Raw genomic sequence first — 14,182 nt, forward strand, 5'->3', positions numbered from 1 at the left:
CTCCCATTATTACTCTTATTTTTCTCTATATTTTATTACAAAAAATAAAAAATAAAATTGAAACGATTATCAAACCGGCCAAATAATTTGCCGAAGTTGGCTGATTAATTTCACTACAAGGAATGTCTTGGTCAATGAAGCCGGCTCATAAAAAGCAATAATGGATCAAGCCTTGGTAACTTTGGAGAATCGTCATTTTCTTCCATCTAGATTGGATCATACCATCGTTGACCCAAGGGTGATCAGAGCCAAAGAGTCAGCCTCATCAAAGACTTGCAGCCCACCGACACTTTGAAACTTTCAGTGCAGGCGGTCCGATCTAGAACCTGCCAAGGCCTGATCGTATCAAATAAAAACATGGCTCTTCTGGTTCTTTTATATAATATATATACCCCACTTGTGTGCTTTGAGTGAGTTGTTATGTCCATGTGAAATGATGACTTGAGTTTATGTATTATAATTAGGGTCAAATACTTTTTTTGTCATTAAGTTTTTTATGAAAATTCTATTTGATCACAGAGAAAAAAATTTAGTTAAATTGGTCATCGTGTTTTCCTAAATTTACAATTTATAGACATTCATTTATCTTCAATTAAGTGTAGTTTTTATTTTTTATTTGTTTTCCTCACAATTTCAATTTCAATCCAAGATTTTTCCCAATTTGTTAAACCCTAATAACACAATATACCCTTACTCGTTGAGTTAGAGGAAGAAGATTAAACGTGCTTCGTAAAAAAATAATAATAATAACTGCATTTAACGGAAGATAATGGAATGTCTATAAATTGTAAAATTTGGGAAACACAGTGACTAATTTGGCTAAATTTTTTTCTCAATGACCAAATTAAATTTTCGTGCAAAACTCAGTGACCAAAAAGATATTTAACCCTTATAATTATAAATGGATATTTTTTTTCTTTCTAGACTCTGAAATAATGATGACTTGAGTTTAGCCATAAGTACATGTAGATTTTATGGTAGAGATATTATAAGTGCGTATCTGGTGGGAATATTATTCCACTCATAATATGATGAAGTGATAAGGCTTCTTCCTAGTGAGTTTTTTTTTTTTTGACTTAGTTGCAGGCGTAATTATTATTATTGCTAGTAGTGTGAAGACGAGATAATCAACCAGTAGAATCCCATAAAATTGACTACTAAGATTTTGAGTAAGAATAATATCATGAGGAGTAATGTTTTTTTTGTTAGACAGTTTTCGGCACGTTATGTTATCAGATTATTACAAAAATTTAATAGTCTCCTAATATGCACATCAAAGTGAAATGATTACCTATTATATAGATAATATCGAGACAATTTATTTCTCTAATAGACTCGTACAACATTGTATTCACTTAAATCAGCTAGACCAGCTTTTAATTTTGTGCGTACTTGGCCTTGTAATCACTCCAAAGCTGATCAACATTCTTCCCCAGCAAATCAACAAAATACTTGGCACTATAACCGCTCCTCAATTTCTTATTGAGTTCTGCCACAAACCCACTTCTCCGACCATTCAAATAGTCCAAAAACCTAGCAGTAACATCATAGCCTTGGTCCCACCTATTCCCTTGCCCTGGCTGAACCCAGTGGCTTGGCACAAACCCTGCCTTCAGCCTCACGTAATCAGCAATTCCATCAATCAAACCCCCAGGAGCTTGACCATTTCCATTCCACTGCCACACGTGCGTTGACTCATGATAGAGCACACCGCTGATCTCTCTCTTCACATCGCCTGAGTAACCAGCTATATAGCCAGCGCTGACGTGGATTTCATTGTTGCTAGCATATGCAACCCCGGTTATGTTATCAATGATCAAAGTGACCTTTTGTACACTCTTTCTATCAGCGGCTGTGTTTTGCTGGAACACCCTCCAGATGAAACCGGTGGCGGAGATTAAGGTTTGCCTGCTGTACTTGGCTCCGATGTCGGTGTTGAAGCGGACCCCTCCCGGGCTTGCTCCGGCCTTGTTGGTGACGACGTAGTCGACTGCATGGGTACCATGAAGGGCAGTTGCTAGTGTTAGGAGGAAGGAGAGCAAGAAAATATGAGCCATATTTTGTGAGATTAAGTTAAGCTTTGGTTTTTGCTTCTGGGTTTTGTGCAAAATGTGCTATTGCTATATTGTTTATATATATATATATATATATATATAAGAGAGAGAGAGAGAGAGAGAGAGAGAGAGATGTACCACTATTTTTTCCCACTTGGTTGCATTGCGCGTAGCAAATAATAAAGATCAAATTAATTTTTTGTTTGTCTCATCTGTTTTTAAGTTGGGTGCATTTTTGCTCACCACCTTAACCTTAGGTGTACTCTCACCACCCCTTTTAAAAGTTGACACATGTCCATGGGTTTAACTATGGTTAATTCTTTATTTTTTATTTATTTGATAACATTATTATGAGAGAGAAACAATACTTCAATAAGATTTTTCCTGATTTACCCTTAATAACCTAGCAAACTTTCCACTTTTCTAAATTAATTAACAACTACCCAAATAAATAATTGGCAATTGGCAATTCGCGTGCAAACTTTCCACTTTTCTATAATCTGCTCCACAATATGTCTATTAAATGCATCCCTTCTATTGATTCCAACTACCTCCAGCATGCTACAAAGAATCAAGTGCGCCTCGCAGTAATTCTTTAACATGTCCATGTTGGCAATTGCTTTAATATGAATATCAATTCACATGCTTCAATACTTTGAAGAACACACCCAGATACTTTTATTCTCAATTGACTTTAGTTAACTCCTTTTATCCACGCCCAAAAGTTACACTGCTCTTCAATTGCAGGATTCCTCCATTTGTTCAAGTGAAAGATAGGTAATAATCTATGCTGCTTTTTTTTCTTTTTTTTTTTAGTACTTTGTATTGCTTGATTATTTTTTATATTTTGATGATTGCTCTGCATTATTTAGGTTTTTGAGTATCAAACCAAATTCGAATTTAACAATTCATGTCCTTTTTTTAAAATCTGAATAAACTTCCATAAAAACCAAAAACAACAAGCAATATTGGCTGTGAAGATTAAGTTTTTTTTTGTTAAGATTGGGATGCCAACAGTTTCATGGGAAGTGGAAGACCAATATTGGCTGTGAAGATTGAGTTTATTTATTTATTTATTTATTAATTCTTTATGGATGTAGCATTCATTGAATATTTAAATTTTTTTGTTGTCAATCATTCAATATCAAGTAATATGATACATATGCAGGCACATACTGTTAGTGTCCTTATGGACCATGAAGAGGATGAATTTCATGCTACATATTCTAATGATTGTAAAGAATCTGTTGATTGTATACACTTAGATTCTGATTCTGAAAGTCTTGATTTCTTGGATCATAATGAGCAAATTGAAGAGCTCACAAGAAAATTTGATGACAGTCCAACGCTTGGCATGAGTTCCCTCTTCTCCTATTCTTAACCACTCAAACTTTCCTTATTCCCTTCTTCCCAGTCCACATGGTCCATGTTAGTTTATATTATTTATGCCTAGCTAGTCATCATTTGTTGTTAATTGGTTTAGTTAGGACGTTTGTCACTTTGCATTTGAATTACCTAATGCAAAAAAAGAAACAGAAAAACCAATAAAAAGCAGACAAAAAGAAAACAAAGATTCAGGGTCAGCACAATTTATTTATCTAATGGACAAAGATTAAAACATTTTATTCACTTAAATCAGCCCTTAATTAGGTGTGCAGGCCTTAATTTCTGACTAGTATCGGTCACCTTTCAACGTTTTGCATACCTGAGCTTGTACTCAGTCCAAAGCTGACCAACATTCTTCCCCAGCAGCTGAACAAAATCATCATCGCTATAACCAAGCCTCATCTTCTTGTTCAATTCTGTCACAAACCCATTTCTCAAACTCTCCAAATACTCCAAAAACCTAGCAGTGACATCATAGCCCTGGTCCCACCTATCCCCAACTCCCGGCTGGGCCCACTGACTAGGTATAAACCCTGACTTCATCCTCACGTAATCTGCAATTCCTTCAACCAAACCCCTTGGGGCCTGTCCATTCCCATTCCATTGCCATACATGTGTTAACTGATGGTAAATCACACCGTTCATTTCGTTTCTCTGTCCCTCCGCATCCGCTGCTGGGTAGCTTAGAATGTACCCAGCACTTACGTGGATCTCATTGTTGCTTGTATTTGTATAAGCCTCTCCCTTCATGTCTTCAATGGTCAAGGTGATATTGTGCACGCTCTTTCTATCCTCGGGAGTGCTTTGCTGGAACAAATCCCATATGAACTCGGTGGCGGAGATTAATGTTTTCATGCAGTAGTTGACTCCGATTTCTTGTTCGAAACGGTCCTGGTTATGGATTCCCACGGTGACATCGTTGACAAAGTATTCCATGTCATAGGCGCCATGGACGAGGCCTGCTGCTAGTGTTATGAAGCAAAGGACATAAATACTGCGAACCATAGTTTTTGAAAGTAAAATGATTTTTTGGCTTTTGGGTTCTGTGGAATGTACTATTTTGCTCTTGGTTTATATAGGAGCCTAACTATAATGCTATAAAACAAACTCTCATTCATAAGATTTGAACTTAACCTGAAAAATGGGAAATTTCTCGGTGATTGAGCAATTTAGTTGTTCAAAGTTCACACATAAAATACAATTTTTATTTGTAATTTCAATTCTTGTTACCCATAATATTAAAGGGACCAACTATTTTCCTGACTTTTGATAATCCATCAATTTAGTTGGTGGAAATACACGATTGCTCGACGCCAGTGTTTCTGTTGCAGCTTGATCATTCATGCTGCGCCCTGCAAGTTATACGCCTGATTGTAGAGTCACATTTCTTTTGTGGTCATGTTCAGGTCTTAAAACCTTAATTACTCAAAAGACTTGTTAGAATATAAAATAAAATAATTATCGGTTTGTTTTGGGCACGTGTTGATCAACAAACATTATCCTTGAGATTTATTTTCGAATTCCTGAAATAAGTTGAGCTCCATGTGTTCATGTCAAGAGTTACAACTTGACATTGATCAAATAAACCAGAGAAGCCGTTGGCCCTAGATGTGCCTCTTTTTTTTTTGGAGGAATGAATGTGATCATCTTAAATATTGGAGGAATGGCCGACCTACTTTCATATCTTCAAGATTCGTACATCATCATCATCATCTCATTCTCAGCCGAGTCTTTTATTTATTTTTCAAATAATTTTTATTTATTTCAATGGCATGAATTTAAAGAGAGAACCTTCATGACGTGACCCATGAAATAAAATCTCCCAAGTAAGGTCTCTTTGTTTGTTTCCTGCATTTGCACATGGTAACTATAATGTTATGTGCGGTAAACTACGATACAATCAACTTTTTAAAATTGAGCATGCATACATGCAACTATTCTTTTTTATAGCAAACCCTCACCTTACCTATCTTCAAGGCTTAATTATTGTTTTATCTCATAGAACAGGGCGTTTAGTCTCACTTTATCTATTAAAATTAAAATTTTTTTACTTAACTCCTAGAATCTCTAAAAATTGCAGAAAGTTTCACTTTACCACTTTCGTCTATTTTCATTCACAAAACCCTTATGTGTGCTGACATGGCATGGCATGGAATTTTAGTAATTTTAGCTATTAAAAAACTTTAAAATTCAAATTAAATAAATAATTAAAAAAATTAAATGAATGTGATTTTTTTTTTTCTGCCGACTTGACCCAGCTGGTTATTGATAATTTTGATAACTTGATGGTCATATGTAGCATCTCTTTCCCTCGTTCCCACCGTCTAGAGGTAGCAAAATTCCTTAGTCTATTTTAATTATTTTATTATGCCTAGTCATAATTCGAAATTTTTTTTTTGGCAGAACATGTATTCATATACAAAACAAACGTCTAACATAGTAAAAAACCGATTAGATTTGCAGACTATAAAGGTCTTAGGTTCCAACTCTCATGACAACTTGATTATGTGTGTGAGAAACGTTCACCCCTCCCATGTAATTTAGACTATCAATTGTACTAAAAAAACAAACAAACAATTAAAAAACCCTCCATGAACAAAATATTTAAAACCCACCACACATAAAGCTTTTTTTAAAGTATATTCTAGTCCAAATTCCAGGTTCATGATATTACATCTACATCTGCTGATGGAGAGTGATCGAGGAATTAAACATCAAACATATATGCAAGTCAGCAATATGAAAATAATGTGATAATTAAAATAAAAGTACATGTTATTTTAGCATTAATAAAAAAAAAAGCTGTCTAAATAATGAAAACTTTTCCAATAATAATGCATCAACAATATAATTTTACTCTCACAAATATGCAAACAACATAACCAATAGACTATTATTCCACTAATTATTTGGACTGTTTTTTTCATTTATCTAATTTATTTTAATCCAACGTTGGAACTAGACTTTCATAACATTAATAACTATTAGTTTGCAAATTTAGCTTTGTAGTCGGTCCACAGTTGATCAACTGTCTTCCCAAGCAGCTCCTGAAAGAAGTTGTCACTGTAGCCATCTCTCATCTTCTTGTTCAGTTCAGCCACAAACCCTTGTTGAAGATCATTGCAATAGTCCAGGAACCTTGCAGTCACTGAATAACCTTCATCCCACCTTTGACCTTCACCCGACTTTACCCATCCATTGGGCACATAATCCGCCTTCAACCTCACAAAGTCTGCAATCCCTTCTATCAATCCAACAGGAGCTTGACCCTGTCCATTCCACTGCCATGAATGTGTCATCTCATGGTAAAGTACCCCATTGAAATCTGTTTTGATATCACCCTGTATGCCCTGGACACAAGGTATCAAATATTATACGACAATAACAATATGAGGTTAAAAAAATACAGAAATATTAATATCGGTTTAAAATATCAACAATCGCTTACAAAAATGAGCGCATGATGACTTTATGGAGTGTAAATAATAATTATAAAAAAATTGAATTTAAAAAGTAATACCATAAATATATGAAAAACATTAACAAAAGTTTACCTCAATGTATTTAGCCCCGACATGAATCTCATCGTTGCTGGAAAATGCAATGCCATCGATGTCTTCCACAAACAAGCTCACGCGTTGCACGTCCCTTCTATCTGCCGGTGTAGTTTCCGCGAAGAGGTTCCAAATGAAATCTGTGGCGGTTCCCATTGTTTGCTGGGTGTAGTCCAACCCCAGCTCATTTGTAAAGCGGATACCGCCGGGGGTGTTCGGGGCCCGGTTTTCGACAACAAATTCGACAGCATGGCCCCCATGCAAGGAAGCTAGGGCAAGGAAAGAGGCAAGGATGAAAAAAGAGAGAAAGCGAGCAGCCATAGTGTTTGTAATAACGGTGAGTGAGTTTGGAGCTAGCTAGTTTAGGTTTTGTAAACGGAAAATTGTCATTGGCAGGTTTATATAGAACTCTATTTACAATCACTGCTTTGACTGTTCAATTTTTTGCCGTGTCCTAGGGTTGTGACTTTCCTCTCAGAGTTTAGAAAGTCTCTCCACTACATCCTCGTCATACTAAAACATTGAAACAAGTCTTCTTCTTCTTGTTCTAGAAACGGTTCTTATTAATTGTACAAAATTTCTGGTCCATGCATTCATATATATATGAATGCTTTTCTTAAGGTCCAGCTTTCGTTTTGGGCTAAACCATATTTGACGCCATTAAGATTTGGGTCATCATCAAATTGGGTCAAGAGATTTTAATTTTATCAATTTACACAATATCGTTTTAAAATTCAACCAATTTAAATGTTGTCACTGACTCTATGAACAGGTTTATATAGAACATTATCTCCAATCGCTGCTTGAATTTTTGATCTTTTGTGGTGTCGTAGGGTTGGGACTTTCCTCTCAATTTTAGAAAGTCTCTCCACTGTATCTTCATCATACTAAATCAAGTCTTCCTCTTTCTGTTTTGTTTTTTTTAAACCACAATATTTACTTTAATCTTAAAAAAAACTGAGATGAAAGAGAGGACAAAAATAAACAGAGAAACAGAGAAAGAGAAAGGTGAGAGAAAAAAGAAGAAGATAAGTAATGGAGAAAGAAAGTGATGGGGAGGGCGAAAAGAGAAGAACAATGAGAGAGAGAAGAAGAAGAAGAAGAAGAGAGAGGGAAAAAGTGGTGAAGATGGCTGGGGATGGAGTCGCGGGGGAGGCTGGGAAGAAAGAAACAGCGAGGAAGAAGAGGGAAGAAGAAGGAAAATAATAAAAAGAGAGAGAGAGAGAGAGAGGTAAAAAAAAAAGAGGGGGAAATATTAAATAAAAGGAAAGAAAGAGAGAGAATAGGAAAAATAAAAATAAAGAAGATGGATACTATTCGGTACAGTATGACACCAAACGAGATGAGAAATATGGAACCGGTGTCATGTCAAACAGAAACGGTATCATACCGTTTACTATGCAACACCAAACAAGATTGGCACGGTTTGGGTTCGGTATCGATTTTCCGGTTTTGATCCCAACCTTAGCGCTAGGAAAAGAAGAAAGGCATATTGTTGGAATTTTTGGATCGATTAAGGAAGTTTGAAGCAAATATGGATTCTGTCAAGATTTATATTTAATTTAAGGCTTAATATCACAAAACGTCCCTAAGGTTTACGAAACTATCATATTGCATCCTTATTGTTTTTTTTTTTTTGTCATTCGTGGTCCTCAAGGTTGGTATGTGTGCTCACAAATAGTCCATGCCGTCAGGTTCCATCAAAAACTCCATTCATTTGCTGACGTTGCATATATATATATATTAATTATTTAAAATTTAAAATTCATAGATAATATTTTGGTGCATAAAATTTTGGTTTTTTCATTTAAGATTTTGGTTTTTCATTTCTAGATTTAAAAAACTCCCTTAGTTTGCTCATGTAGCATATATGTGGAGCTCACATCTCTAATAATATAGTGTCACGTGTATTTAAAATATAATATATATTTTTAAATAATTTAAATTCATAAAATTTAAATAAAAAATTCTGAGGTTTTATGAATTTTAAATGAAAAAATAAAAAAATTTCGCAGGGACCATTTTTAAGCATATATATTAACTTTGAGGATCACGACTGACACAAAAAACCTCAGGGACATTTTTTGATATATATATGTCACGTCAACAAACTAACAGAGTTTTTGACAGAACTTGACAGCATGGACCATTTGTGAGCACACATACTAACTTTAAGGACTAGAAATGACACAAAAAAATAATAATGATGCAATCTGATAGTTTCGTAAACTTTAAAGACGTTTTGTTATATTAAGCCTTAAAGTAAACACAAATCTTGACAGAGTCTATATTTATTTCAAATTTCCTCAATCAATCCAAAAATTCCAACCATATGTCTTTCTTATTTCCTAAAAGCTAATTTTTCTTTGATTTTTCTTGGTAATTATGGAGAGGCTTTAATACGTTGGGCAGCTATCATTGACCTTGACTTGGACTCGGGTTTTTTTTCTCTTTCTGCCGACTTGACCCTGCTGGTTATTAATAATTTTGATTACTTGGTCTATTTTAATTATTTTATTATGATTAGTCATAATTTGATTTTTTCCGCGGAATGTATTTATATATAAAACAAACATAAGCCAACGGAGTTTAGTACAATAGAAAATAGTCTTGATTTGCAGACTATAGAGGTCTTAGGTTTCAACTCTCATGACATCTTGAGTATATGTGTGAGAAACCCTCATGTCTCTCCTGTAATTTAAACTATCGCTTGTACTGAAAAAAACAAACAAACAAATAGAAAAACCTCCAAGAACAAAAGATTTAAAACCTACCACACCACATAAAGCTATTTTTTTTCCTCCCATATTTCGGAAGTATATTCTAGTCCAAATTCCAGGTTCATGATATTACATCTACATCTGCTGGTGGACAGTTATCGAGGAATTTGACATATATGCATCAACAATATAATTTAGTCTCACAAATATGCAAACAACTAGTCTTTGGCTTACTCGTAGTTGTATGTGTAGACTATTATTCTACTAATTATTTGGACTTTGTTTTTAACTAATTTATTTTAGTCCAACTGTGGATACAAAACCCACATCTTATTTGTTCGTATTAGAGCTAGACTTTCATAACATTAATAACTATAGTGCACATGCTTAATTAGTTTGCAAATTTAGCTTTGTAGTCGGTCCACAGTTGATCAACTGTCTTCCCAAGCAGCTCGTGAAAGAAGCTGTCACTATAGCCATCTCTCATCTTCTTGTTCAGTTGAGCCACAAACCCTTGTTGTTGATGAAGACCATTGCAATAGTCCAGGAACCTTGCAGTCACTGAAGAACCTTGCTTCCAACTTAGACCTTCACCCGGTTTTGCCCAACTATGGGGCACATAATTTGCCTTCAACCTCACAAAGTCTGCAATCCCTTCTATCAATCCATTTGGAGCTTGATGATTTGCATGACTCTGCCATATATGTGTCATCTCATGGTAAAGTACCCCACTGAACTCTGTTTTTATGTCACCCGGTATGCTCTGGATACAAGGTATCAAATATGACAGCAACAGTATGAGGTTAAAAAATACGGAAATATTGAAATCGGTTAAATATCAACAAAACATGAAGCTATCATGTAGAGTTTTTATTCACGTGCGCTCTAAAAAAGTCATCATGAACTTCTCATAGTTCAGTGATCTCACTGTTCATTAACTAAATTGACATTAAAAGTGAGTGCACGATGATTTTTATAGAGTGTAAATATTAACTCTAAGAAAAATTGAATCGAAAGTAATACCATAAATATATGAAAGATATCACCAGAAGTTTATACCTCAATGTATTTAGCCCCAACATGAATCTCATTGTTGATGACATGCGCAGTGCCAGGGATGTTATCCACAAACAAGCTTACGTTTTTCACGTTCTTTCTATCTGCCGGTGTAGTTTCATTGAAGAGGTTCCAAATGAAATTTGTGGCGTTTCCCATTTTTTGCTGGGTGTAGTTCACACCCAGCTTATTTTTGAAGCGCATACCGCCGGGGGTGTTTGGAGCCCGGTTAACGACGGCGTAGTGGACAGCATGAGCCCCATGCAAGGATGCTAGGGCAAGGAGAGAGGCGAGCATGAAAGAAAAGAGAAAACGAGCAGCAGCCATACCCGTAGTGTGTGTTTGTAATAATACTGATCAGTGAGTTTGGAGCTAGTTTAGGTTTTGCATACGGCTCTAGAGCCTCTATGTGCAGATTTATATAGAACTCTATCTCAAATTACTGCTTGACTTTTCTATATATTTTTCTTTCTAATCTCTTTGTTTTCTTCGGTTCTTAACCACAACTCCGTTATCTGTATTTGATATTCATGTATGCAATAAGGTTACTGACTCCTCCTAATAGCAAGTTGCAGGCATCATGCATGGTCCATGCCGTCGAATTATTATGGCCGTTGAAGTTGGTCCACTGCTCTGGACTAGACCATTAACCTTAAAGTACAAAAATATGCATAATAAGCATGTTTGTATGGACTGCTTTTAAGCAGTTATATGTATTTGTCAGGAAGCTTACTATTAAAGGTCATTTAGAAACCATCATTATCTTTCATCTAGATTGGATCATAATAATTTACCCAAGTGTATAGCCCACTTGTGAATCATCTGACCCAACATGGGCCTACTAATCAGGTTAATTATGGGCCTAAACCCCACAAAACCCTAACTTTATTTTTAGTTTTCGCCCTCTCTCTCTCTCTTAATATTGCTTTCCCTCTACATATTATATACCCTGGTCTGCACTTCTTACCAAATAAGGTCGAAGTGTGGTTCACTTCACCCTGTTAGGACTTAAGATCACATATTGGAAAAATAGTATATTAGAGGGCACCCTTTCCTTATAAGTCAATTTTTACGGACATGTTCTACTTATGGGTTCTTAACACACCCAACCCTATCTCTGATGGCCAAAGAATTCAAGGTAACTCTGATACTTACTACAACAAGAACAAATACACAAACATGATATCGAGTTATTTTGACTTCAAAACAGTAATAAGTTATATGTATGGTGATTTATCTACTTCATCCCAAATATTTCATACTCAATTTCGTGTCATGTAAATATTTCATATTGCTTTATTTTGTATTAGCAACGCAAACAAGATCCGACATGGCACGAGATCATGTCAAAAATCTCATCAAAAACATGTGCTAAGTGTCTGAATTTTATACCTTGGCATGAAGTGAACCATTCATATACACCAAACCAAGAAAAAGATAATTAAAAAGGTTTAACTAATATTACAATGGTGTTTGACCGGGGAAAAAAAACGCTATTGATGTGTATCAAAAGACTCGGAACTAAACCAATTTACAAATATGAATGAACATAAAATGTATATTTCTATTTTGTGGCCAGTCATTTCCACTGGCCAAAAAACAACAGAAATTGAAAATAAAATAAAATCTGTAGTGTTTGTGTTTGAGATATGAGGAACCAAGGCTGTGACTACGTCTAATGCCACCTCTTATGCAAAGTTTTCCTCAGCCTTTAAGCTTGGCTCCTTCAAGAAAATCTCCCATTTTTGTGTGTATTAAGCAGAAGTAATAGCCTCCATGTCGATCAGTGGCCACTTCCCCTGCGGCTTGGCCCAGAGTAAGCTTGTGCTATAATTGAATTCTTGATGGACTCAAAAGTGGAGCCTCCAAGAGGTCTTGAAGCCTCAACTTGTAGAGAGTAAGAGAGCAAGAGGAAGAAGATGATCATGGAAATGGCATTGAAAGCCAAAACAAGAGTAGAAGAATGAGATGTCATTTTCAATACAGTTCCTGCAAAGTTTCGCTTTGATCAGGCAGGAGGCTTAAAGAATGTTGGGATGAATAGGAGATAGCTTACTTAATTTCTTATATATAGAGATTAGAGAGAGAGAGAGAGAGAGAGAGGGTACGTACGTGGGAGCTTAGGGAAGAAGCTTTGATTTTCGTTCATTGACTTGGTATTGTGGGCAAGGGTTGTGTTTTTTGAGTCTTATGAGTCTGGAGTTTGAAAATGTAAACCTCAGGCCTTGACTATATTGAAGTTGTTCCAAATTTGAAATGTTGAAATAAGAATTAGTCAATCGTCGGGCCAACATTACAGTTAAGGTTGGTGGAATTCCTTGTATTATAAATAAGGATATGCATATTAATTCTAATATTTTGGTTGCCCTTTTCTGACTCGATCACAATAGATATGGAAAGAATCGTCTTTCCTCGCATACTCACCAATTAATGCCCAACTTGTTTAATTTTTTAGATATTTTTCTATATCCTGGCCTTTCTTTTTAAGACATTCATTTGAACATGTATGGCATTCTTTTATATGCTATGTTACGGATTAGATAGCTTTTTTGTTTAATTTAAATTGGAACGTCAATAATTATTTGGTTTAGTGACACTCAGTCTTCATTTTATTAAAGTAACTCAAAGTCCAAAATTTATAACACGTTTTGGGCTGTGGTCAAATGCAGTTTCAAATTCACAGGCAACTTATGTAGCTCCCTATAAATTTGAAACACCATTTTCTGATGTTAAACGGTATGCATGACACTGTAATTATCCCTTTTAACTATTTGCCAATACTTTTAGGTGAGATGATTACAACATCATGCATTACCCCAAAAAAAAAAGAAAAAAAGGCTGTCTTTTTCAAATTGGGATTATTTGAAAAGCCACTACTTTTTTATAATCTACTATTTTGTCTCGTCTTTTGACAACAAAGTCTGAGAAAAATGTTCAAAGCAACACTTAACTTGGTAATGCTTTGGACCCTGCAAAATCAACTATATGCACTTACTATTCAGCAATTGGTACAATATTGAAAATTAAAGAAGAAGAAGACCGCCATATACAAATAAATGTAAGAAGAAAAAAAAATCAAGCATGAGAATTCTTACGAGTCAGGAACATGTGCCAGCATAAACAATGGAGTAAGTAAAAGATTGAATTGGTCTCAAAACAACATCCAACTTTTGACGTGTTGATTGTGGTTTCAGACTCTCTCACTGACTGCTCAAATTCACATTTTTTCCAGAGTCCACATTACATAATTTTTAAATAGCTTGAGTTGATGAAAGTCCAATTAATCTTTTTGTCAACGCCACAAATTCCTAATTCAACCATCTCTTATCCCCAGCTACTGCGCATATACATATATCCATAGTTCAACTCTCAATTTTTTCATTTTTATTTTCAATTTGAAAGAAAAAAAAAA

The 14,182-nt window shown here is 35.2% G+C and overlaps 4 protein-coding genes across 4 annotated transcripts; all 4 read right to left on the minus strand.

Annotated features, from left to right (window-relative positions):
• On the minus strand, positions 980–2,493 carry LOC18768516. Its single transcript, XM_007199135.2, has one exon. The coding sequence runs from the start codon at positions 2,055–2,057 to the stop codon at positions 1,377–1,379; it is 681 nt and encodes a 226-aa protein (XP_007199197.1). The 5' UTR covers positions 2,058–2,493; the 3' UTR covers positions 980–1,376.
• On the minus strand, positions 3,576–4,445 carry LOC18766288. Its single transcript, XM_007199544.2, has one exon. It carries the CDS (start codon positions 4,443–4,445, stop codon positions 3,744–3,746), a length of 702 nt encoding a protein of 233 aa, XP_007199606.2. The 3' UTR covers positions 3,576–3,743.
• On the minus strand, positions 6,267–7,346 carry LOC18768983. Its single transcript, XM_007200666.2, has 2 exons — positions 6,995–7,346; positions 6,267–6,790 (listed from the first exon to the last, which is right to left on the minus strand). The coding sequence occupies exons 1-2, from the start codon at positions 7,313–7,315 to the stop codon at positions 6,425–6,427; spliced, it is 687 nt and encodes a 228-aa protein (XP_007200728.1). The 5' UTR covers positions 7,316–7,346; the 3' UTR covers positions 6,267–6,424.
• LOC18767852 lies at positions 9,778–11,288 on the minus strand. The gene is made up of 2 exons (XM_007200193.2): positions 10,774–11,288; positions 9,778–10,477 (listed from the first exon to the last, which is right to left on the minus strand). The coding sequence occupies exons 1-2, from the start codon at positions 11,095–11,097 to the stop codon at positions 10,106–10,108; spliced, it is 696 nt and encodes a 231-aa protein (XP_007200255.1). The 5' UTR covers positions 11,098–11,288; the 3' UTR covers positions 9,778–10,105.

Source organism: Prunus persica, chromosome G8, assembly GCF_000346465.2.
Source record: "Prunus persica cultivar Lovell chromosome G8, Prunus_persica_NCBIv2, whole genome shotgun sequence".
NCBI classification, from domain to species: domain Eukaryota; kingdom Viridiplantae; phylum Streptophyta; class Magnoliopsida; order Rosales; family Rosaceae; genus Prunus; species Prunus persica.

Coding starts and splice junctions, on each gene's coding strand:
- LOC18768516 (XM_007199135.2), bottom strand. CDS start 2,057: ATGGCTCATATTTTCTTGCTCTCCTTCCTCCTAACACTAGCAACTGCC.
- LOC18766288 (XM_007199544.2), bottom strand. CDS start 4,445: ATGGTTCGCAGTATTTATGTCCTTTGCTTCATAACACTAGCAGCAGGC.
- LOC18768983 (XM_007200666.2), bottom strand. CDS start 7,315: ATGGCTGCTCGCTTTCTCTCTTTTTTCATCCTTGCCTCTTTCCTTGCC. Junction 6,791..6,994: donor TCGGGGCTAAATACATTGAG/GTAAACTTTTGT, acceptor CCTTGTGTCCAG/GGCATACAGGGTGATATCAA.
- LOC18767852 (XM_007200193.2), bottom strand. CDS start 11,097: ATGGCTGCTGCTCGTTTTCTCTTTTCTTTCATGCTCGCCTCTCTCCTT. Junction 10,478..10,773: donor TTGGGGCTAAATACATTGAG/GTATAAACTTCT, acceptor CCTTGTATCCAG/AGCATACCGGGTGACATAAA.